The sequence below is a fragment of the Phycodurus eques genome, chromosome 1 (assembly GCF_024500275.1).
Source record: "Phycodurus eques isolate BA_2022a chromosome 1, UOR_Pequ_1.1, whole genome shotgun sequence".
In the NCBI taxonomy this organism is placed as follows: domain Eukaryota; kingdom Metazoa; phylum Chordata; class Actinopteri; order Syngnathiformes; family Syngnathidae; genus Phycodurus; species Phycodurus eques.
In genome coordinates this window covers 20,805,873-20,831,897 of record NC_084525.1, presented here as the reverse complement: position 1 = coordinate 20,831,897, position 26,025 = coordinate 20,805,873, and the positions used below count along the sequence as shown (strand labels likewise).

Here is a 26,025-nt window from a genome sequence, read left to right as displayed (position 1 = left end):
AACAACAAATTCAACAAACCATAAGAGTCCAGTTGCCTCAATTCAACCCATGACCTTGATGACTGAAAATTTCCACAGATATAAAGACATATAAGCACGACGGCATTTTTGTTGATATCGTGATAGTAAATTCAAAGTGAATTAGGCAATTATGCTGTGAAGTTCAATAAATCTGTGCTTTGATTGATGATTTCCAAATCATGTTCAACCGCTATTTAATTGAATACACTACAAAGACAAGATATTTAATTTTCAAACAGAAAAACAAATAATCATTTACTTAGAATTTTATGGCTCCAACACATTCCAAAAAAGCTGGGACAGGTGGCAAAAAAGACTGAGAAAGTTGAGAAATATCTAATCAAACACCTGTTTGGAACATCCCACAGGCGAACAGGCTAATTGGGAACAGGTGGGTTCCGTGATTGGGCATAAAAGTAGCTTGCCAGAATTGCTCGGTCATTCACAAGCAAAGATGGGGCGAGGTTCACCTCTTTGTGAACAAGTGCTTGAGAAAATAGTCGAACAGTTTAAGGACAATGTTCCTCAACGTATAATTGCAAGGAATTTCGGGATTTCATCATCTACGGTGTAAGCGGCAAGGCCGAAAACCAACATTGAATGCCCGTGACCTTCGATCCCTCAGGCGGTACTGCATAAAAAAAACCGACATCAATGTGTAAAGGATATCGCCACATGGGCTCAGGAACACTTCAGAAAACCAATGTCAGTAAATACAGTTCGGCGCTACATCCGTAAGTGCAACTTGAAACTCTACTATGCAAAGCAAAACCCATTTATCAACAACACCCAGAAACGCCGCCGGCTTCTCTGAGCCCGAGCTCATCTAAGATGGACTGATGCAAAGTGGAAAAGTCTTATGTGGTCCGACGAGTCCACATTTCAAATTGTTTTTGGAAATTGTGGACGTCGTGTCCTCTGGGCCAGAGGAAAAGAACCATCCGGACTGTTATGGACGCAAAGTTCAAAAGCCAGCATCTGTGATGGTAAGGGGCTGTGTTAGTGCCAATGGCATGGGTAACTTACACATCTGTGAAGGCACCATTGATGCTGAAAGGTACATACAGGTTTTGGAGAAACATATGCTGCCATCCAAGCAACGTCTTTTTCATGGATGCCCCTGCTTATTTCAGCAAGACAATGCCAAACCACATTCTGCACGTGTTACAACAGTGTGGCTTCGTAGTAAAAGAGTGCGGGTACTAGACTGGCCTGCCTGCAGTCCAGACCTGTCTCCCATTGAAAATGTGTGGCGCATTATGAAGCGTAAAATACGCTTCATAATGCGCGAGACCCCGGACTTTTGAACAGCTGAAGCTGTACATCAAGCAAGAATGGGAAAGAATTCCACCTACAAAGCTTCAACAATTCGTGTCCTCAGTTCCCAAACGTTTATTGAATGTTGTTAAAAGAAAAGGTGATGTAACACAGTGGTAAACATGACCCTGTCCCAGCTTTTTTGGAACGTGTTGGAGTTAATGATTATTTGCTAAAAACAATAAAGTTTATCAGTTTGAACATTAAATATCTTGTTTTTGTACTGTATTCAATTAAATACAGGTTAAACATGATTTGCAAATCATTGTATTCTGTTTTTATTTATGTTTAACACAATGTCCTAACTTCATTGGAATTGGGGTTGTATTTTGAAGTATTGGGGCAGATGTTTCCGTCCGTGTTCCCACCACACATCAGCTGGCGGTGACAAGGGCCAGTAAGCTAGTGTGGGTCGGGGAGGCCACCCACCTGTTTGTTTCGACTGAAGCCTTTGTACGTGATGAATTCAACTCATTTATTCCCATGTTGCATTGTCATAGCGCCTATTTGCGATTGGCCCAACGCCATGAGAACCAGGGCCCCAAATCGAAGGCAGAGGGTATAAAAATGGGTCTTGGGGGGCCCGTTGTGACACGAGTCTGGACTACAACGGGAACGGCAGCATGAGGGAGCAACACACAGCGTAAGTGTAGACATGCTTAAATTGTTATACTTAATGTTAGAGTCAGATTTGTTCCTTGAAATTTATTATTGTTATTTATTATTGTTTATTTAATTGTATTTATTTTTATTTATTCCCAAAAGTCTATTCTGATCATTTCCTCGCGTTTCTCTTGGCTGCACTGCTTCCTGTACCTACTATATGTGTAAGTGGGTGTTGGATTTTTTTTTTTTTTTTGTCCAAGCAGATTTGAGCCTCTGTGTGCTGCCATGTCAATCTAATTTGCCGAGGATCTTTTAAAAAAAAAATAAAAAATAAAAAAAAGTAGTGCTGGCCGATGTAGCCTAAACTGCATTAGAAATGGGACTGTTTCTTTAACCAATCAAATTCGCCTCTGTTTTCTGTCGTCTGATTGGTTGGTCAGAACAAGCTCAGTTCGACCAGCAAAACACATTAATACATTCAATCATCAGCATCTCAGATGAGTATTTTATTTACATTTGTTTCACGTTATGAGATAAATATTAGTTCTGAACTGTTCTGTCAGTGGTGTGTTTTTGTAAAATATTTGTGATTTCTATAACTCTGCCGTGATAGTGATTGCATTAGGCGGTGGATTAAGTCGGGTAAGTGCCCACTGAAGGCCCTGGAACGAAATGCAAGGTCCACTACTGATCGATTGCAATGGTTGGTAATGGTGTTAATAATGCGATATAAACTTTCCATCCATACATCCATTTTCTGTACCTTCTTATCCTCACAAGGGGGGCATGCTGGAGCCTATCCCAACTATCATTGGGCGAGAGGCAGGGTACACCCTGAACTGGTCACCAGGCCAATCGCAGGGCAAATTTAAACAAACAAGCATTCGCACTCACATTCACACCTACGGGCAATTTAGAGTTGTCAATTAACCTAGCATGCATGTTTTTGGGATGTGGGAGGAAACCGGAGTGCCCGGAGAAAACCCACGCAGGCACGGGGAGAACATGCAAACTCACCAAAGGCGAGGCCAGGATTTGAAGCCCGGTACTCAGAACTATGAGGCAGACTAATGCGATACAAACCGATGCAATACTTTTCAGATGATAATACAGTGGTGCCTTGAGATATGAGTGAATCGACATGATTTCTTTCGAGATACGAGCTGTCCAAATGATTTTTTTTTGCTTTGACTTGCAAGAGTCACCGTCAAACTTAAACATGAAAAAAGAAAATTACACTTTGTGTATTTAAAACAACCACATAGCTTAACCCTTCAGTCTGCTAGCTTAATGCTAATGCTAAATACTGTCAATGTTGCAGTTGCCATCTCTTTAAGCAACAAATTGAAGACAGTGCAGCAATAGATGTAGACAGACATTATAATAGTACATATTCTTTAGCCTTTGCGAAAGAGCAATATTAGTGCCGTACTGATGAGCTAGAAGAGTTCAGATTTTACAATGAACAGTATATCCGTCTGTCTGTATTATATTACCACCAGGTGGCTAAAGTGGGCACATCCGAAAGATAAACCTTTTATATTTAATTATGTCATTACTGCATGTTTTTATAAAGTACATTGAGTGCTATTTTTCTTATTTTTGATCCACGTTTCATTGTTTGTTTTTTTGGGTGGGAGGATGGAAGTGGGTTATGGCATTTTCGTTCATTTGAATAGGGAAACGATGATTTGAGATACGGTCAAATCATGGTCACGGAACGAATTAATCTCGTATCTCAAGGCACCGCTGTAGTTTCCATGATGTCAGAGGTTTTAGAGATCGAGGCAGGCTAAAATTAGAGATATACTTCTTTCGGGCAAAATTTGAGGATCAACGTAAAACGCACTATAACGACAGTTAACTGGTGAACTTAATTTGACCTCTAAACTTTTGAATGCGCATGTTCAACTGTTCAGTGTTTCCGTACTTTTTGTACAAATGATCCATGAATGGACCAATTAGGTTTCCTGGTGTAAATAGAATTGGTATTTAACAGGAGGGTTAACATGGAAGCCTTGCGCTAATTGCACTGGATTTACCTTTCGAATGTGTCCTTCTCATCCCCAGCATGTGTAAGGTGATGCTGATGGAGAGGAAGTGCACAGCCAAAGCAGCGAGGATGGGCTCGGCCCTGCAGAGGCAACTCAGCGCAGGGATGTCCGGCGTGACCTTGGACGCGTGGGAGAAGACGGTGTCCTTCTTCGCGGTGAAGAAAACCTTCATCTTCCACAACGGCTACACCAAATCATCCAGGGAGGCTCTGCGCGTGTTTCCCTCGTCCGCTGATGACGTCACCCCGCTGTGCTGCCTGTGACCAAGGGACTCTTAACGATTGATGTTTCATATTATTGAGCTTTTTTATTTTTTTTTTTGTATCATTAAACCTTTTTATTTGGGGGTTTAACTCCCAAATGATTGATTGGTCCAAAAGTGGGCCTTGAATTATTTTCCTTTATACACTGTGAGCCTTAAAATTCCTTGAAAGTGGTCTCAGAAAGATCACGTTGTCATGTTTTTTTTTTGGGGGGGGGGGCATATTCCTTTGTACAAAGGATGTTTGTTTATGCTGATGCATATTATATACTGTTGTTAATTTTTGTATTGTACTACAGTGATGTTATTTTAAATATCCACAAAAGTTGAAATAAATACAGTGATACAGGCCTTGCCTGCGGCAAATAGCGAAAATCCTCATGGAATTGACACCCCACCTTAAAAAGCTCGTCATTGCCTATAGATGCCACAAGATGACACCAAGCACTTTGTCGAAATGAAACTCCTCAATTTACTTCAACATAGCTCCTCCAAGTAATACAGTGGTGCCTTGAGATACAGTACGAGATAAATTTAACACCTGGCTCGTAACTCAAAACCCCCATTGAAATTAAATGCCATTAAGGCTCCTAAACAACAACAAAAAAAGAAAAACAAATACCTGCCTTTAATATTGTTCCTTCATAAAAACATAGGTCACACTTAAATTGAATGTAAAAAATAAAATTTCTGCCACATTTTCTGCTTCATTCAATAGAGATTGTGCTGCTCCTTTTGGTGTACGTGCCTTGGGCTCAAGGCAGCAGTATTATACAGACATAGGCACACACAAAGAGAGAGTTTCACAACTGAACGCCTCGGGATCCCCCCGGAAGAGGATGAAGTGGCTGGGGAGAGGGAAGTCTGGGCATCCCTGCTAAAGCGACTGCCCCCGCGACCCGACCCGGATAAGCGGTAGAAAATGGATGGATGGGCATCTTGAATGAAAAATTCAACTATTCAAAATGCAATTAAGGGAATTCATAAAGACATTGATATCGACAATGTTAATTCTGGATATTCAAACTTTCTTTTAAATGTTAAGAACACTTGCAATAAGCTGCGGCCGTGTCCAGAGATGTGCGACGTCACTGGAAAACTAATCAATCATCAAATACACGAAAAAGGCACCATACCCCACCCCTGCTATCAGTATGAAAAAAGTACTGGATTAAGGGATAGGGACCGGGCCGGACCGCAATTAGTGAAAATACTCGCCGAACTGATGCCCATAATAATTGCATTGAAAAAAAATTGACTTGGTATTGATATTATCGATTTGGATCAATCCACCCACCACAAATGTTTTATAATGCTCACTATTGTGGTTTCGGCAGCACATCTGCATTACAGTTCTGAGGACCCGGGTTCAAATCCGGCCTCACCTGTGTGGAGTTTGCATGTTCTCCGTGTGCCTGCAGGGGTTTCCTCCCACATCCCAAAACACATGCGCGGTAGGTTGATTGAAGACTCTAAATTGCCCGTAGGTGTGAATGTGCGTGTGAATGGTTGTTTGTTTATATGTGCCCTGCGATTGGCTGGCGACCAGTTCAGGGTTTCTGCAGCTGACTGCTCAAACAGTGTGAGAAATCCATCCATCCATTCTCTGAACCGCTTATCATCAGACGGGTTGCGGGAGTGCTGGAGCCTATCCCAACTATCATTGGGTAGGAGGCGGGGTACACCCTGAACTGGTCGCCAGCCAATCGCAGGGCACATATAAACAAACAACCATTCACACTCACAGTCACACCTATGGGTACTTTTAGAGTCTTCAATGAACCCACCATGCATGTTTTTGGGATGTGGGAGGAAACCGGAGTGCCCGGAGAAAACCCGCGCAGGCACAGGGAAACCATGCTAACTCCACACAGGCGGGGCCGGGAATTGAACCTCAGCCCTCAGAAATGTGAGGCAGACGCTCTAACCAGTCGGCCGCCGTGAAAAATTAAACAACCCAGAAAATCCAGTGCTGTGAAAAAGTAATGGCCCCCTAAACCTAATAACTGGGTGGTGCCATCCTCAGCAGCAACAACTGAAATCAAGCAGCCTTTTTAAGGTCATTCCATTGCATTTCAATCGAACTCAAGTCAGGACTCTGACAAGACCACTCCAAATCCTTCATGCTGTTTTTGTTTTTTTTCAGCCATCCAGAAGCTGACTTGCTGGTGTGCTTTGGGTCCTTATCCTGCTGCAGAACAAGTATGCTGCAGTTTGAGATCACAAACTGATGTCTGAATATTCTCCTTCAGGATTTTCTGTTAAAGAGCAGAATTCATGGTTCCATCACAGCAAGTTTTCCAGGTCCTGAAGGAGCTAAGTCGTCCAAGACCATCACACTACCACCACGTTTGACTGTTGGTGTGATGTGCAACTTTTACACCAGATGTAACAAGGCACCTTCTAAACTTTCATCTAGTCAGTCCATATAATATTCTCCCAAAAGTCTTGGGAATCATTCAGATATTTTTTTTCAAAAGGTGTTTTTCAAAGGTGTCGTTAGGTTAGTAAATTTGAGGATGGCACAAGGATTAAATAGTGACAAATGCAGGTGTTACTGCAAACCCTGCTGGACATATTGTGTCATGAAAAAAGTGAATGTTTGCAAAAAAATTTAAAACTCAAATCATTGTTACCATATATCAACTTTATTAATAATAGGGCTAATTCAAAAAGCAGACATTCAGCAACATTTGAACAACTGTAGCAGCGGGCGAATGAACAATAAAGTGAGTCAAGTCCACACCATGCATTCAACTGGCAAACCACTACTTTTGCTCAAGGTCCGGTGACCATAAAACTCAGCCGCACCTTGCTGTGGAGAAACAGCAGCTGTGTTGCTACCTTTTTTCCCTCCTCTCTTTTTTGGGGGACAACTTCCATTGGAGCACTAATTTAAAAAAAAAACAATAATAATCCAATGCAAAACCCTAAGTGGAGAGGGAAAAAAAAAAAAAAAGTGTTTTGGGATATAACGTACATCTGCTTTATTATGTAGGCGATCTAAAATATCACGGCAACAGATGAACTCTGACAAACGGTTAAGGTGACCAAGGCATAGTGTCAAGGATGAAAATAAAACTTACTCATCATTACTTTCCTTTTTTTTTTTCCCTCTCTTGTTGCTTGCGAGGTTGATAAAATAAAACCTTGATCATACACACTAAACAAAAATGGCATCTTTCACTCAAATTCCAGTTAGGACCAAACGTGACGACCAAAGGAGGATAAGTTAGATCACAAGCACGTGGGGGGGTTCTCTCAGCCATTTTAAAACACACTGACCAAAACCTTTAATAGGAAACGAAAGCAAAACAAGATAAAACTGAATAGCGCACTCATCGTGTTGTGGGCCCAATTTGCAGCCACTGGACATCCGCTTAACCAAATCAAGCCCTCAGCTCAACACGGGGCGTCGCCATCTGTGTTTGCTTTATGTGGAATTAGCTCTGTGTGCAACGTCATGGTGTATTACAAGACTACACATAGATTCTGCTTAAGGTTCAATTGAAGATTATCATTAGAGGGGGGAAGACGGCGTGTGTGTGTGTGGGGGGGGGGGAAACAAAGCATGGCGTATACACTGTGTGCACAACGGGGAAAAGTGTTTATTTGGTGGCTGTCCCAAATGTAGTTGTGATGCAGATTTGATTGGGAAACTGGTGTGTGGGTGGATAATACTACCCATCAGGGCAAAGAGTTCAACAAATCCTGCAGGAAGAGGTCCGGATCTGGGATTTCAGAGAGGAGACCTGAAACATGTCGACAAAGGATCTTAATAGTCAGTTGTTATTTCTGGTAAAGGAAAAACAAATGTATTTGTCATCATGTTTTTGAGATCAGTGCTTCTAAAACCTTTACCACTTCATAAGAAATACTTAGCTCTCCAACTACGACAAATAATAACCAAAATTACAGTAGCATAGTAGGCCTAAGTGTTCATCAAACATGAGGCAGAGGTTTTATTCCAAGCCACTCGAACATTACAAGTTTAAAATTGTACCTAAATAAATGTTTGAAAAGAAACAGTTGCAAAATATTAAATGCAAATGTATTGTACTTAAAAGTAAAACAATTTAACTGTCCTGGATTAAAAAAAAAAAAAAAAAAAAGCCACAGTGACATTATGCATGCGTTTGAACATTTAATTAGGTTATTCTTCACATACCACGAGAGGGAGCCCGTGAACCACACTACAAATCATTCTTTCTCAAAGGATTTGAATTTTAATGATGTAAACTAATTCAGTTTTACTTTTTTTCAAGATGAAGTTACAGTACACTTGCTACCACTTGTTCTTCTATGCAGCTAAAATTCAGGCGATATTAAATCAGTTTCTTTCTGAAATTACTTATAAAATCTATCAGTTTGAATATTGTTGGAATTTTGAAAAATATTTTAACATTTATTTAAATGTTACGCCTATTTCGTTTGCGTAGGATGTAATTATTCATATTTGAAATTACTAGACTTTACACGATCAGGATTTTTGGGGCCGATCACCGATCAGCGAGTTTAAAAAAACGATAACCGATCACAAGATGGAGGAATGTGCCTATTTAAAAGTTCTGTTCATTTACTGTATATACTTGTGTACTTAATTGCTAAAAAAAATTATATTTACAATAAATAATGCATCTTTGTTCCTCTAATTATGCCAGTGAGGCATAGTGCCAGACAGAACAAATGAATGGTCTTCTATTAGATGGCAGGAAGTAAATACAGTAATTAATGTATCCACTTTTTGTGACATTTTTGTCTGTTGGGGTCCCGTGAGATTTTTCAATTGTAAAATATGTTCCTTGCCTCCATAAAGGTTGGAAATCACTGCTCGAGTCAGATCGTGTCTTCTAATCAGTCAGGTCAAACCAACATTACATGACAGAAATAATGGGTGCTAACTTACTGTAATTAAATTACTTTATTTTTAATTAAATTACTTCACCCGCACCGAAACTTTAGAGCATGAGTCGACAGAACGGCGGCATGTTTACGTCCAACCGAGTGTTCTACCGCTAGCTTGCTAGGCTACATAACATTTTATTGCCTGCTTGTGAGCCGTATCGTATTAAAAGTACGTGAACATACCCCAAGCAAGCCTTAAACGAACGTCCTTTCCTGTCCTGAGCACTGGTGACCACCGACACACGTTTTTGTCCTTATAATACCGTCAGCTCGCTCCACTTTTGTTGTCATCGCCACGGTAACGAGTGTATCCGGTCGCATTTGAGTTGACAAGATAAAGCCCAATGATCGTAAAAAACGGGATGCAGAATACAAGATTTTATTGCAATAGTCTGACAGTGCAATCGTCAAAGAGCAATGTTGTCTTGTAGTCTGATCCGGGCATTACGTGTTGTCTGTCTCCGACGTGTTTGTCTGTCCCACACCGCTGAGATTATTTTTATTTTTTCATTTTTAAATAACTTCTTTGGCCGTCAGATATTTACAGTACTACGTCAAAAGACATGCGACAAGGCTAAAAATAAACTTGCTTTTGGATTCAAATATACTGTGCACGCGGCACAAAGAGTTAGTCTTTTGCGGAGCCGATCAATGACGTCATTAAAGCCGATCACCCGATCAACATAAAATGCCCCATATCGGCCGATACCGATCTGCCCGATCAAATTGGCGTAAAGTCTAGAAATTACATCACTTTTGTGTTTTTAGGTTGTTTTAATAACTGCATACCTCTGTTTTGTGTGTGCATGTAATACTGACCTACAACATCAAAGAACTCCGCCAAGGATTCGGCGGGCATGAGTTCATCCTGGAAAGCCCTGAGCACGCGCTCCGAGGCCTCGTAGATGGGCATGTCGTTGTGACGCACGTATTCGGCAAGCGAGAAGGACCAGCCACCCTCCGTGTTGCTGGTGGGAACTTTCTGCAGAGCCAAAACGCCGAGAAAAGGTGAGCACACTCGGTGTTTGAGAGACTTTATCGGAATCACTGCAGCCAATAAGCTAAATATAGTGGTGCCTTGACTTACGAGTCTCCCAACTACGAACTATCGCTTGGTCGATTTTTTGCTTTGTGTGGGCACCAGTCGGTAGGATGCATGTATAACAAAGTGAGTAGCGACACACAAGTACCTTGCAAGTATTAGCCATTACTTGTTACACCAGAATATGCTGTTAAGAGTGTTTTATTACTCACACACGTATTGTGCACCAAGTAACTTCCGCTACCAGAAATGGTACACTTTGCCTTCCAGAATTAGAACATAATGTAGAAGAAATATGTTAACTGCGTAAATGTTGCTAACTTGATTATTATTAATCCTATGTTTGTGTGCCCTTACCAATCTGTCATTGGTTAGTCTGTTTTACACAAAATGGGAAGCCCAAACATATAGTTCATTTTTTATTCTGTTTTTATGTATTTAAGAAGAAAATTGTTCTTATTCCCCTCCTGATATATTTGTTTTGGATCCATGACAGGGGTCAATGTTATGTTTTTATTCAACTTTTTACAAACCCTAATTCCAATGAAGTTGGGATGTTGTGTAAAACGTAAATAACAGAATACAATGATTTGCAAATCCTTTTACCTGTATTCAATTGAATGACACTACAAATATATTAATTGTTCAAACAAAAAGTTTTTTTGTGTTGCAAATATTCACTCATTTTGAGAATGGTCATGGAATAAATTTAACTCACAAGTCAAGGTACCACTCTTAAGTTTTAGTACGTTACCCTGAACATGTCATAGACGAGATCCACCAAGCCCCAGAAGAGAAGGGGAGAGCGATAGACTGCATATTCCTTTGGTGATTTATCTGTCAATCTGAGGAAAGGAAGGAAGGAGAGCAAAGATCGTCATTTGAACTCATGTGCTTTAAAAGCGCAGTCACTCATAGATGTTCACACTTGAGACGTACTTATTGGCGCTGCTCGCCGACACCTTGCGGGCGTGTGCGTTGACCAGGAGTCTCCGGAGGAAGTAAATCCGTGAGGTTCTCCAGCGTTCGGGTGGCATGATGTGCATGGCCAGGACAGTGTAGTAGTGCGGCCCTTCCACCTCATACGAGCTCTCCACCCATTTCTCACACAGCTGCTCCTGAAAACTCTGCAGGTTCTTCTCCTCTCGGGAAGTAGCGCGTGTCCTGCAGGGTTTGGGAAAGGGATACCAATAATACATAAGCCACAGATTTTAGTCTAACCTAACCCTGTTTTATTTTAACCTGTGCAAAGTTTGGGAAATTTACAGTTGTCTTCTTTTCACAACCGAAACTACATTTTTATTATGGTAGTCAATTTGGGCGTTTTACGGTAGTCTTCTTTCGTAACTTTTTTTTGTTTAGGTTTATTTTTACCTGTTCAACCTTTTGAGTTTTTACAGTAGCTTTTACCTGCACAAATTTTTTTTTTGTTTTTAAAAAAAAAATTGCGTATAATATTGTTTCAGCATTCACAAATTCAGATTTTCAATAATAGTATTGCTTTGATGCCCCCTGGTGACATCTTGGTGCCAAAGAAACAATTTGAAGTGAGTTGAGAGCGTAAATTAGACAAAAGGAGCTCTTTGCCACCACCTTGTGACAGCTATAGGCAATTCCAAACCCGTTTAGGGGCAGCGTTAATTATTCATGGTTCTCGCTATTCGTGGCAGAGCTGGGGTTTGCGGTCGTTTTATTTTTACCTGTGCAACTTTTATAGTTTTTACAGTAGTCTAATTGTAACCTGCACAGTTTTTTTTTTTTAACCTCTGCAACCACCCCCCCCCAACACACACACCTCAAACTCCCTTATGGGTTTTCACAGCGGTCTTTTATCTGCGCAATTACAATCTTTTTTTTTTTTTTAAACTGTACAACTTTTAACAGCTTAATGTTTTTACCTTTTCTGGTCTTTACAGTGGTACAGTAAATGTATGCAAATGAACTACATCAACCAGTTGTGTGTCTTGTCATGCCTCCTATCAACATTACTTTGGGGGCACTTTTTACTGTCTGAAAACCATTTATTGACAGGGAGCTCATTGAACATTTTCATCCCAAAAACCAATCGTTGATTTAATTTTTCCATTCCTGAAAAAGGGTATTGTGGGCCACAAAAGGGGCACATTGCACACACAGGGGCACATAGGGTAAAAAGTGAGGAGGGTAGGGGAGGGGACGTGCCACCCCGGTTCAGCCACCTCTGCCTCCTACAGTATGTGACAGTTGTTGACCAATCAAATGGTTTATTCAGAGCAGCTTTGCAAGTTGAGCAAGTGTGTGCGGAAGGGATGCAAGCAATGAGGATACTCTATTTAGTTGTGCATTATGCATTCTATACATTATGACAAATGTTCCTGAACTGGACCTCGAAATATTGAGGCCCCTGATGTAAATTCACATTGAATCGTGGCTACAATAAATTGAATTGCAAGTGCAGCGTCCACAGTATGTGTACCTCAGGTTGTCGTCATGGTGACAGTGAGCAAAATGTAGTGCTTTGTGTGTTGAATAGAAAATAAATAAGCTATTCAAGTAAATTTATATATACAGTTAGCTTTAGCCAGCTAAGACGACCACAGCGCATTTGCAAAGGACTTTCATCTTTGCTCCTGTCTCGCTGTGAAATGCAAGACTGCCGTTTTTTTGAGCTATGACAGCAAATTCTTTCAGCTGGCCAGAATGGTACAGTGAAGAACTTGAACTTTAAATCTCATATATTCCAGTTCTCTTGCAGTACATACGTGTTTAGCACATAGAGCACAGTATGGATGATGTAGGGGATGAGATGGATGTTGCTCTCTCGGCCGCCTCCTCCCGTGTCCACACTGAATGATTGTTCGGTAGCAAAGCGAAGGAAGAGCAGTTTGGTGTCATGGATGTTGAGTTGGTAAGTGGGCTCGCGCTGGCCGGTGCACTCCTGCAGATATGTGTTGTGTCTGTGCGGCACAGAACAACAAGAGTTTAAAAAAATAATAATAAAATAAAATAAAAACAAATTCAGCCTTCAATGGTGTAATTTCCAACCAGAGGACTCAATGGGGCTATCTATTTTGGGGGAAATAGCTCATTAAAAAACAGAAATTGGGACTGCTTGACGGGAGAGCCAGCAGGCAGAGGGATTAGAATTCTACCCATCTATGGAGGACAATTTAGGCCGTTTGTGTGCTGAGGCATTTTTATTTTTTTTACCGTGCTAAGCATGTAGCAAATGCCGATTCTGGCACATGCGGGCCCCAAACAGGAAGCAGTCCATTGCACTTGGTGTTGGCATTCTGGAGAGCGGCGCTCTCCCACTCTTCTCGCCCACGGGCCAGCCTGCAGCACAGGTAAAAGCAATTGCATTCGTATTATTATATATTTTTTTAACTTATAACGAGAATAGGTGACGTCGTCTTAAAAATCAACGATGTTGTTACCTGACAGCTGCCAGATGGCAGTCGTAGTGGACAATGTTAAAGTGCGACACAGTGCTGTAGCCTTGCTGCTTGCGAGGCTTGTTCTCAAACTCCTCTAATGACACCCGCTTTGTGAAAGTGTAAATACCCAGGACCTTAGTGGGCTGGAATCAAAAACATACCCGGTAAATTGCTATAACTCACTAAAAGTAACACCACTGGCAGATTACATAAATAAGGACATGTGCCTTGTTGTACCTGGAATTTATAACCTTCTCTACAGATACAACACGTCAAGCCTGGCTCCTCTATCAGCTCCTCCATTTGTTTCAACAGTGAAGTCTTGGTCACCACCTGGCCCTTCTCATTGGTCTGAAACGCAAAAGGCACATACCCTGTCACTTAAACTTGTTTTTGACAGAAATAAAAAACAACAAGAACAAAGTTGTGTGAAAGAAAGAGTGTACCGTCATGCCCAGTGTTCCTAGAGCCTTCTGTCTCATGGCCATGGCCATACGCTTCTTCTCAGCCCGGGTCTCCCTGCGCGCCGCTTCTATTTTTAGATTGACGTCGCCGTGCTCCCTCAGAGCTTCCAGAAGATTCTCCGCAAGCGTACCGATACCTTCATCGCTGGAAACCTGCTCCAGCTTGTGCAGGTTGGTAATTGAATCAGTGCCTATCAGCACCTGGACAAAAAAAAGGTCAAATATTTATATTCATTCATGGTCTTAATCCTGACTTTTGGCATTATTAAATAGTATTTTGTGTAATACACTACATTTTATTAAAATGTTTACTACCTGTGTGGGGGGATGCTGGGTAGCCAAACCACGGAGCAATCGTAGAATGAAGGGTAGCGCAGGTCGAGAGAGGAACTTCTTCCAGATATCGGCATCCAGACTGATAAGAAAAAAAAAAAAGATGAAACTTTCACAAATTTCTATGCCCTTATCAAAGGCGTGAAAGAATAACAATGCCCATACTTTTTGGCATTTGGGATATGTTTCTTCATGTAGTCCAGTGCATTTTGTGTGATTCCTTTTTGCAGAATAAGGTCCTTTAGCTGATGGCCATTGCTGTTATTTTTTATTCCAGCAGCAATTTTACAGAAGCAATCCAGAAACACTTTGTCATCAGCACTATGTTCCTCATCATACCTGAAGGGAAAAAAAGTTTCAATATACTGTGTAAAAACACTTGAAGCATGGCATTAAGACATTAAGACTGCAGTTTATCACGAGAATACAACAGTGATACTCACTTGTCAAAGCTGCAACATGGCTTAAAGCGCTCGACCAAGATCTTCATCTTCTCCAGTTCGCCAAACGACAGGTATGGAATGATACGAAGCAGACCTTGCAGTACGCTGGGGTTGGAGCGCACAAATGGAGTGTTGATCTGGTCCAACAACATGACCAGCTGATCTTTGTCGCCAGTCAGCAACAAGTTACCCTACAAAAACAATGAGACTTATTACAAAGAAAATTTTGACCCCAGCCAAAGGAGGTTAGTGTTTCATTAGACACGGTTTGTGTTTTTGTTTGTTTGTACCTACCTTGTCCTCTGAAATCTCAGCATTAGCTTCATCCAGAATGATCTCCATGATGCTCAGAACCTGCTCTGCTATGGAGGCCCCACCACTGTCCTTACTTTCCTGTTCTGCCACTAAAGCCTAAAGATGCAACAAGATAATGTTGTTCCTCAACAGCATAATAAAAGCCTGGTTGAAAATGCATCACAATCACCATCAACTCCTCTTTTGCTGCCGTACTACGGGAACAAAAGACACTTACCAGGTTTAGAGTTCCGAGCATGACGTTGAGTGTGTTCATCTCTGGTTTGACTAGCTGTTGTCGGTTGATTTTCACTTTTACACAATAACTGAATAACTTCAGTAAAACCTTAAAAGATACAGATCAGCTTTGAATTAGAAATAAGATTTTTTTCACTCATGTGCATACATATTGCCACTGTTGGGCAGAATCCTTGTATTTCCAAAACCACAACATTTCATCAAAAAAAAAAAAAAAACACCATCTTGCTCGACACTGCATTGTTAAAGTTGGTTTTATACATTATATTGCTATTATATACTGTTATGCACCAACATCAACAACTTACCATCATGTTCAATTGTTAATTTAATTGGGGGAAAATAAAAAATAAAAAAAATCAAATCATTACATCATTGATTAGAATGGTACGGACACGTTCCTGCCGCCAGTCATGCTGTGATATAATAAAAAAAATCATTTGCTGATTCGTCAGTGCAATTGGCGGAAATTAATCTGCACGCAAATTTACCTTAATGTCTGACGAGCTTCCGTCTGCAATGAAGCATTACAGCTCTCTATTTTTAACAAAGCAAGCCCTACTCAAATGTATCCAACCCAAGGCTTGACTTAAGCATTTTGCGCCTCATAAGACACATTGAAAAGCAAAACTGCTAATCACAGATTGTTCGCTGTGCATGGGGGTGACAACGTAATTATGTCGTCGTCAAAAAGGTGGAAATGAAGCCACGCCTGGTTGCTGGAGCGGGATGGGCAAAGCTCAATTGATAAGAAAAATGCAGGTGCAAAAGACGGAAAATGGCACAAGTGTGGTAGCATTTCATAGTGAAATGCAAGTTTGTAATAAACAGACCTGTCGCCCCTGAAGACGCAGGGTATCATGGCTGAACCCCAGCTAAACACACTATACGAGCCTTCATATCTCAGGTGATAAACAATTTATCCAGAAGATGACACTCGCCATCTTCGTTTATCATATAAACCGTATTTGACAACCGATTCAGAGCGCCCGCTGACCCCATTCATGTTTACATTGCAGCTGGTGAGTGCGCGAGGTGCGTTCAGGGACACAGCATAATTGGGAGTGAATGTGTTCTTTTGTAATACAGTACATAATTGTAAAAATTGAATACAAGGAAAATTATTTGTATCAGAATGCTTTTGTTAAAACACTGTACGACCAGTCATAAAATTTAATTAATTTTGTTTTCTAATATAATAGATCAGATCAAATATTTTGTTAATATAGTCAGCCAGAGCTCCAAGGGATGCAAAGTTATCAATGTCCTTTCACATCCTTCCTTTCATACTGTGTTGCGGGTTTTTGTTTGCACATTAGGGACAAAAGCCCCGTTTTTGTTTTGATTCCTCATAAAAAAAAATAATAAAAAAAAATTTAAAAAATGCCCAGTTTTTCCACCTGTTTTTGAGATTTTAGGGTGAAAGCTATAGCTGGATACTAGTGTGAACTTAATGGGTTGCAACATGGGGGAAAGGAAATGCCAGTATTTTGAGGGTAATAGACAGTCAGCAACATACTCAGAGGGGGAAAAAGCACAATGAACTAGTTAATTTTTGGAATGGTGAATTTGGTTAAAAAAAATGTGAATTATGAACTGTACTAGTTTATCTTTGGAATGGTAAACAACTTTTTTTTTTTTTAAAGTAGTTTGCGTAGAAAAATAACTTTCCCAAGACTGACCTTAGGACCATCTGATCTGTAAGTGGGTAGGTACAGAGTCATGTAGGTTAGTGTTTCTCAACCAAGAGTCCGTGGACCCCTCGTGGTCTGTGGTGTAATTGCAAGTGGTCCGTGAAAATAAAATACCTATGACATTTATAGAGAGGATGAATTTACTCAAATGTGACTGACACCTTTATCTACCTCAACTACAGAGGGTACAGGTTTCTCTAATTCCATCTGTTTCACAAGTGTAATTCAATGCATTTTAGGTTAGGCCTGTCACGATAACTTTTCTAAGACGATATATTTGACCTAAAACTAGTTTTTTTAATGCCTCTGAAAAATAAGGAACGCCCTTATTATTATTTTTCTTTATTCTTTATATTTTATTTTTTGCTTTATAAATCGTCATTATTCTTGTTGCTCAATTAAATTGTTTTTCTATGATATGGATCCCCTTACGTCTGAAATAAAGAATAGCTGCAACATTAGCCTGGTTTACATGGAGCCTTCTATTTCTGTCTGTGCATGCTTCATTTTGAGGTAAATACGCAGTGACATCAATTACTTAAATTGTTTTCATCAAGTCACTGATGGTGTAGTGGTACACTCGCCTGACTTTGGTGGAGGCAGCATGGGTTCAGTTCCCACTCAGTGACGGTGTGAATGTGAGTGTGAATGGTTGTCCGTGTCTATATGTGCCCTGTGACTGACTGGCGACCAGTTCAAGGTGTAGTCCGCCTTTCGCCCAAAGTCAGCTGGGATAGGTTCCAGCGTCCCGCGACCCTAACCAGGATAAGCGGTGTTGAAAATGGATGGATGTTTTCATCAAGTGTTGTTTAAAACAAATGAATAAAAACAATCCCAGCTATTGTGCTGAATAAATGACGGACCTCCATCTTTTTTTTTTTGTCCTGTTCGGCTGTTAGGTCAAGCAGAATGGAGGATCTGTATCCCTTTTTATGCCGGTTTTACTGTGTCACAGTGGAGTTTTTAAGCTTCCACTGTGGTTTCTTATTATTATAATTGAAGTTTATTGAGAATCAGAGTCGAACAGAACAAAGCTTCTAGAGGGGAGAGAGAAAACAAAAGACAAAGCACTAATTGTAAATAGGATGAGAAAAGTAAGTCAGTATATTATCTACAACAATGAAACATTAAATATGAGTGTTGCATGGGGCTGTAGGGTCGTGAACCCGGCTGTACAACTGAAGTGTGGTGGGATTGACTATGTAAATTATAAAAGTCTATAGGATGAGAGTATGAGTGAGGGGACACACAAGCAATTCCCATATTCATGAGTTATTTGTCGCAACAAGTGAGTGGCCCCACACCCAGTGAAAGAGTCCAAGGGGTGTGTGCCTGCGGACACATACAAATGAATTGACACCGTTTTACATGCAGAAAGACTGACAGAAGTGTCCTGTAATTGCTGTGCCCGGACCGCGGCGGCTGAGAATACCACCCAATCAACCAAGGGGCGGGATCGGGCCCAGGGGTCCATCCGAGAGCAGCCCGGTGGACGGGACACGTCCCACACCGAGGGACCTAGGGCGGTCCCGCCAGCCCCACCGAGGCGCCCCGACAACTGGCCACCCGGTGGGGGACGCAGGTACCCTGCTTAGCTTCTGAGATCTGAAGAGATCGGACACTCCCAGGGCACCGCGCGGAAAACAAATAGTGAAGGTTCCCTTATGTGTCTCTGTTGTGTAAATCTACGTGCTGCACATGGAGCAAAGCCTTGGAGCATTGGCAAGAGCCAGCACCGGCAAAAGTGTACCAGTCCGCCGGCGTTCCATGAGCAGCTAATAACACAGCCAATGGCACAGCCGTCCAACTCTGTCGGCTCACTGTGTGATCTGCACAACGGCTCACCACAACAATGACCATTTACCGAGTCCTTAAAAACTATTGATGTCCATTTTATTTATCGAATGATAAGTCAATATAGTAATTCTTGTGACAGGCCTAAATAAGGTGTCTCGCCCCCATTTCGCACTTCCTGCGGCTTCTGAGAAAGCACGGCCTGCCACCGGAGCTGCTGAGACAGTTCTACACAGCGGTCATCGAATCAGTCCTGTGTTCTTCCATCACAGTCTGGTTTGGTGCTGCTACAAAAAAGGACAAACTCCGACTGCAACAGACAATCAAAACTGCTGAAAGGATTGTCGGTACCCCCCATTGAGGACCTGCACGCTGCCAGAACTAAGACAAGGGCGTGCAAAATCCTCTCGGACCGTCTGCACCCCGGTCACCAGCTCTTCCAGCTGCTTCCCTCAGGTCGGCGCTACCGATCAACGCAAACTAGAACTAGCAGACATTCCAACAGCTTCTTCCCTCTTGCGATCAACTTCTTAAACACCTATCCTATAATTCCATTACAACAAGCTGGAATTTTTTTGACTTGAGTTCGTTGTCACATTTCTGTGGGGCCAATTATGTATTACTCGTGCACTCACTGTAGTTGTCTCGCCATGCTGCACTATTTGCATATACTGGCCACTCAAGCCAGAGTAGCATCTGCTCCATTTGCACACTGATTGAGGAGTATCTGTAACATTTGCACAACCATCATTGTCCCAGATGATCGCACTACTCGTCACTTTAAACCGCATACACTCCTTGAAGTCTCGGCGCCCTTTGCACAATGGTCATTGCACCGGACGGACTATTGCAATATTAGTCATTCGAACTGCTCTAAGTGCTAGAGGACTCTGCATCTTTTTGCACAATTGTTTTTGTCAATGTCTTTATGTCTCCAAAGTGTTCTGTAAATTGACTGTCTGTTGTACTAGAGCGGCTCCAACTACCGGAGACAAATTCCTTGTGTGTTTTGGACACACTTGGCAAATAAAGATGATTCTGATTCTGATTTGCAATGTTGAAGTCAAGGGGTCCTAAGGGTCAATCAAAAAAACCGCAAAGCCGCCGATGTACAATTCCAATGAAGTTGGGACGTTGTGTTAAACATAAATAAAAACAGAATACAATGATTTGCAAATCATGTTCAACCTATATTTAATTACATACACTACAAATACAAGATATTTAATGTTCAAAGTTTAACTTTGAATTTTATGGCTGCAACACTTTCCAAAAAAGCTAGGACAGGGTCATGTTTACCACTGTGTTACATCACCTTTTCTTTTAACATCATTCAATAACCGTTTGGGAACTGAGGACACCAATTGTTGAAGCTTTGTAGGTGGAATTCTTTCCCATTCTTGCTTGATGTACAGCTTCACCTGTTCAACAGTCCGAGGTCTCCGTTGTCCTATTTTACGCTTCATAATGCGCCACACATTTTCAATGGGAGACAGGTCTGGACTGCAGACAGGCCAGTCTCATACCTGCACTCTTTTACTACGAAGCCACGCTGTTGTAACACGTGCAGAATGTGGTTTGGCATTGTCTTGCTGAAATAAGCAGGGGCGTCCATGAAAAAGACGTTGCCTGGATGCAGCATGTTTCTCCAAAACCTGTATGTACCTTTCAGCATGAATGGTGCCTTCACAGATGTGTAAGTTACCCATGCCATTGGCACTAACACAGCCCCATACCGTGACAGCTGCTGGGTTTTGAACTTTGCGTCCATAACAGTCCGGATGGTTCTTTTCCTCTGGCCCAGAGGACACAACGTCCACAATTTCCAAAAACAATTTGAAATGTGGACTCGTCAGACCACATAAGACTTTTCCACTTTGCATCAGTCCATCTTAGATGAGCTCGGGCTCAGAGAAGCCGGCGGCGTTTCTGGGTGTTGTTGATAAATGGGTTTTGCTTTGCATAGTAGAGTTTCAAGTTGCACTTACGGATGTAGCGCCGAACTGTATTTACTGAAACTGGTTTTCTGAAGTGTTGCTGAGCCCATGTGGTGATATCCTTTACACATTGATGTCGGGTTTTGATGCAGTGCCGCCTGAGGGATCGAAGGTCACGGGCATTCAATGTTGGTTTTCGGCTTTGCCACTTACATGCAGTGGTTTATCCAGATTCTCTGAACCTTTTGATGATATTATGGACCGTAGATGATGAAATCCCTAAATTCCTTGCAATTGTACATTGAGGAACATTGTCCTTAAACTGTTGACTATTTTCTCACGCACTTGTTCACAAAGAGGTGAACCTCACCCAATCTTTGCTTCTGAGTGACTGAGCAATTCAGGAAAGCTCCTTTTATACCCAATCATGGCACACACCTGTTCCCAATTAGCCTGCTCACCTGTGGGATGTTTCAAACAGGTGTTTAATGAGCATTCCTCAACTTTCGCAGTCTTTTTTGCCACCAGTCCCAGCTTTTTTGGAACGTGTTGCAGCCATAAAATTCTAAGTTGATGATTAATTGCCAAAAACAAAGTTTATCAGTTTATTATTACAAACGTTTATTGAATGTTGTTAAAAGAAAAGGTGATGTAACACTGTGGTAAACATGACCCTGTCCCAGCTTTTTTGGAATGTGGAAGTTGATCAGTTTGAACATTAAATATCTTGTCTTTGTAGTGTATTAAATTAAATATAGGTTGAACATGATTTGCAAATCATTATATTCAGTTTTTTTTATGTTTAACACAACGTCCCAACTTAATTGGAACTGGGGTTGTAGATGAAAACCGTAGCAAATGTGGTCAGAGAGGAATAAGTAAAATGGTTTATGCACCCAAAAACTAGACTGTTTCGAAGGCTGCCCGAGAACTAAAATATTCGATAGCTGCAGCCCTACATTCAATTCCCCCATTATATTGTCATAGTTTTATTGTTTAATAAAACCCCTGCTTTGGGTCCCTGTGCGATACACCTGCAAAAAATTGCTCCTCAAATTAGTCCTTAAATTAGGAAATAATTGGCAAAACTGCTCCTCAAAGAAAAACATATATTTTGAGCCTTGCCAACCTAACATATTTCACTTGTTTTTTTTTTTGTCTGAAAAAACAAACAAACAAACAAAACCATACAGACTTCCAATCATGAGACGACATAACGCCATAAGGCTCAGGGGGAGTCAAGATGTGGAGTTATGTGTCATTTCTCAGACAGTGTCTGAGAGAGGTATTAGATTTGCTCTTAAACTATTGTCAATGCTTTAGATTGGGTGATAATTTGTAAAAATAACTGAACACATCGGAATTTACTCAGTTTGTGAACAAATATTGAAATGGTCCTTATGTGCAACGTACAAGGTTTCTGCCCAACAGTGACGATATGCAAAACTGACACAATACAGCAGCTAATACAGAAATCATACACCACTGATGAGATACTAAAACAGTTATGCGTGTTGCTCACAGGCACTACAGTTGCAAGGACAGAGCGCATCTTTTTACATGCTTATTCGAGGGGCATCCAACCAGGCATTGATTTTTTGCATCATATTTCATTCTCCCACTGGAAATAAGCACAATATCATCTTACCGTGAGCAGATGACGTCCCTGTTTAAAATCTTTTATTCCTGATAGGCGATTGAGCATACACTCCAGTCCCCCACACTGTGCCATGACTCCTGCCATCTTGTACACCTCCTCATCATCCTCCTCCTCATCTGGACAAAGATGGGGGGAGGGAGGGAGACATTTTTTATTTATTTATTTTTTTACTCTATTGTGAGATGAAAATCCATAGACACAAAAATGGTTGAATGAAGCAGCATGAATAAGCATGAATGAAAATTATTTGATGAAGATAAACAAGAAAGCTTGGCAGACTTGACAGTCAAAATCATGTGGGACACTACGTATATTAGGCAAGGGATACAACCTGTGGTTGAGTCAAGCGACTCAATGAACTCCTCTGTTGCATCTCCTAGCAGACCTCTCATTCGATAAATGATTCTCATTGGTTCACCCTTGAAAAGAGGGAGAAATGTTATTTGATGACGAAACTATTTCAGTTATAATCTTTAAGGCTCCGCCGTTATTGGGTTTCGCTTTGGAAACTTACCTCATTCGTTGGGCACCAGACCTTTTTGTAGACTTCAGCTACAGACAGATCCAAGCTAATGATTTTGTTGTTCACGAGAAGCTGAGGGAAAAAAAATCAGTTAGGTTGATGATCATAAGTGGTGAGGAGGAGGACATCATGTTGAAATGGCAATACAAGTACAGATTATTTTTACCTCCATGCCACTGTCATCTTCAAGGAGTGCCACTAGGTCGCAGTCTTGGCAGATCTTGTTCTTAATGTCCCTCATAAGGGGGCCGATGCCTGGCTCATTACTACTGTACGGGTTTCCAGGCATGCGACCTTGAAGGAAATCTTCCTGCTGAGGATCTTTTTCCAGGGTTACAAAGAACTCTGTCACCTCGTTCTCCTCCTTAAAATAAAATAAAAAATGTTAAATAAAAAGTTAGGATAAAGACTCACATTGTTTCTGAAGTAATTATCCGAGTCAAGTACACCTGGGATGAAGCCAACTTACAGGATAAATGATACTACACAGTCTCTCAAAAATGAACACAGGTGTTCTGTAGTCATCCAAATTGTATTGCTTGGCAGTCTCTATGCAGACTGCCATGAAGGCCTTCGTTTCCGACTCGGTACCTATGAACAGCGCAAGATGGTCAGTCTCATTTTGTATCATGTTAACTGTGGGAAAACAATAATGATAAGATATGACACGCTACAGGCTTCAAAAGCAGTTGTTAAGTTTTCACTTCAGCTGACCTGTGGTCATGTCCTCGAGCATCTCCAGCAGCATGTCCTGAGTCTCGTCGATGAGTTTGGTACGCTGCACTACTAGCTTCCTCAGACACAGATAGCCGTTCAGCACTGTGCCAACAAGCCGGCTTTTAAAATGACGCTTAATGGATTCCACCTCCACAAATGACGATAGTAATCCTGCCGTCACACAAAACACAAAATTTTATCAACTGTTTCAGAAAGAAAACTTGGAATCACTTTCTTTAAGACTGTGATTCTAAGGAAAGCAATCTAATGTTACCATAATTTCTCGTGTATAACATGCACCCCCAATCTGGACCTCAGAATTCTGGAAAACCCTTCTACCCATGTATAATGCATTTTTACAATGCATGATTTTGCTCTACCCATATGATCATGTATTACCTGTATTTTGTTAGTTTTTTTCCAAAGAATTATTCTGAAGTTAAGCACTTTATTTGAACATGTAATACTTTTTATTTACTTGCTCTTATTTTGAAATTCACAGCCCTACTTTTATTTAGTATATTAGAAAACACACAGTTGTGCTCATGTTTGATTACCGAGGCAGAATTTGTAAGATGGGTACAATTATTTAAAGAAAACATGAAGGGCCAGACGAAACACATTTAATTGTATTTTAATGGGTTTCAAATTAAATGGTCAAGCATTTCAGAAAAGCATCATCATTAAATAAAACGTAACCATGAAGAAATGAATGATGGTTGTTGTTCAGTCATCAGTCATATTTAAAAAAATAAAATAAAATACAATTTCACAAATTCTGCCAAGGTATGTAAACTCATGAGCAAAACTATACATATATGCAGTCATACGTACCCCTGTCATATTGGAATGAAAGTGTAGGCTACACCTTTTACATAACCACTAGGTGGCGGCGGCATTTTGGAATGAAAGTGTACAGCTTTTTCATAAACTCTAGATGGCGTTTATATACCTTTATAAAATGTTTGGGGGGGAAAAACATTTGGGGGAAAAAATGCACATTATACACGAGAAATTACGGTATGTTGGGTTAAAGAAATGTGAGTGAAATCTGCACACCAGTAAAGCTCTTGAGGGCATAGCCTTGCTGCAAGTGTGTGCTCAGGGTTGCCTCCTCCAGGGCCAGCAGGTTGGCGATTTCCTGTGAAAGACAAATGCACAAATAACACTGAAATAATTGCACAACACAAACTTTAACTGCCACATGGCTGTAAACATATTTTACAGGGGACTATCAATAGCAGTTTAGGGAAGTTACTGTCTTGATCACTTTGTTGAGCTCAAATAAATCCACTAAATGTTGTTGATTTTAGAGAGAGAGAAAATTTCAAAATCAGGCTTTACCTTGGTGATGAGGTTTCCGATATAAGGAAGGACACCCCGTGCTGCCAGGTAAACCTTCCAGTGTGTTGGTTTGATCAGCTTTTGGTAGAGACCCAGGTACTCAGCTGCACACTCTCCAGCCAAACTCAGCTCATCCAGATAACTGACCGACAGAGGAAAAAAAGTTACACGACACATGACTTTCCCGTTGGCTATATAAGACTTGGAATTGTGAGAGTACAGTAAACCCGATTACCAGTACATCGTCATTTTACAAATGCTTACCATAACTTACCAACATGTGCCGCCTTAATTTTTCAGTGAGTATTACCTGGTGAGCAAGCCCAAGACTTGCTGTTTACGGCTAGGGATTGTCGTAAGAGCCTCCACAATCGTGCAAGCTGCCTGTCTGGCGGCTTGAGTGGCAGGTGTGAAAAGGACCTGTAGCAAGAAAAATACTTGTGTCAACTCATTTCTAAGATGACTACATTTCCGAATCCCGCAAGACATAATTTGCACATTTTTATTTACCTGCCGCAGCCAATTGTTGTGGCTTAGCTTGAGCAGGCGAGGGAAAAGGCTTTCACCTCTTCTGGACCTCATAAACTGCTTCCACTTCCACACATATTTCTCCAGCAGATACTGCTTCCGCAGTTCACCTTTCTCCTGTGGTTTTGTCACCATTTCATGGCCTGTCATTTTCATAAATTGGCAGGAGCATTGGAGACAAACATTAGTATTCAGCTATAATGAGAAGTTTGCTACTTGTCTGTACAACACTTACATCTTGCAGGTAGGCATTTTTTCCAAGCTTCGTATGAAGCTTTGGGATCCTTCTTGAGCCACATTTGGGCCTGAGCATGGATTTCATTACTGTAGGGCCTAACGGTGGTCAGGGATTCAGTAGCAGCATCCTTTAACAGACAGATAGTTGGTGAGGTGTCATCAAAAGCTACATGTCC

The 26,025-nt window shown here is 41.1% G+C and overlaps 1 protein-coding gene across 7 annotated transcripts in view; it reads right to left on the bottom strand.

Annotated features, from left to right (window-relative positions):
• Positions 1-6,886: 6,886 nt before the first annotated feature.
• The window catches only part of ubr4 (ubiquitin protein ligase E3 component n-recognin 4), an 80,034-nt gene continuing 60,895 nt past the window's right edge, over positions 6,887-26,025 (bottom strand). For all 7 annotated transcript variants that reach the window (XM_061682417.1, XM_061682435.1, XM_061682451.1 and 4 more), the window contains 25 exons: positions 25,848-25,977; positions 25,595-25,755; positions 25,395-25,504; positions 25,085-25,226; positions 24,800-24,881; positions 23,738-23,911; positions 23,493-23,614; positions 23,190-23,387; positions 23,015-23,095; positions 22,832-22,919; positions 22,489-22,616; positions 15,396-15,503; positions 15,158-15,274; positions 14,864-15,054; positions 14,586-14,759; positions 14,403-14,502; positions 14,070-14,288; positions 13,861-13,974; positions 13,624-13,766; positions 13,397-13,522; positions 12,949-13,143; positions 11,147-11,371; positions 10,962-11,052; positions 9,985-10,147; positions 6,887-8,012 (listed from right to left, as the gene is read on the bottom strand). In XM_061682417.1, coding sequence (XP_061538401.1) covers positions 7,948-8,012; positions 9,985-10,147; positions 10,962-11,052; positions 11,147-11,371; positions 12,949-13,143; positions 13,397-13,522; positions 13,624-13,766; positions 13,861-13,974; positions 14,070-14,288; positions 14,403-14,502; positions 14,586-14,759; positions 14,864-15,054; positions 15,158-15,274; positions 15,396-15,503; positions 22,489-22,616; positions 22,832-22,919; positions 23,015-23,095; positions 23,190-23,387; positions 23,493-23,614; positions 23,738-23,911; positions 24,800-24,881; positions 25,085-25,226; positions 25,395-25,504; positions 25,595-25,755; positions 25,848-25,977 — 3,447 coding nt within the window. In that variant the 3' untranslated portion in view covers positions 6,887-7,947. The remainder of the gene's footprint in view (positions 8,013-9,984; positions 10,148-10,961; positions 11,053-11,146; positions 11,372-12,948; positions 13,144-13,396; positions 13,523-13,623; positions 13,767-13,860; positions 13,975-14,069; positions 14,289-14,402; positions 14,503-14,585; positions 14,760-14,863; positions 15,055-15,157; positions 15,275-15,395; positions 15,504-22,488; positions 22,617-22,831; positions 22,920-23,014; positions 23,096-23,189; positions 23,388-23,492; positions 23,615-23,737; positions 23,912-24,799; positions 24,882-25,084; positions 25,227-25,394; positions 25,505-25,594; positions 25,756-25,847; positions 25,978-26,025) is intronic.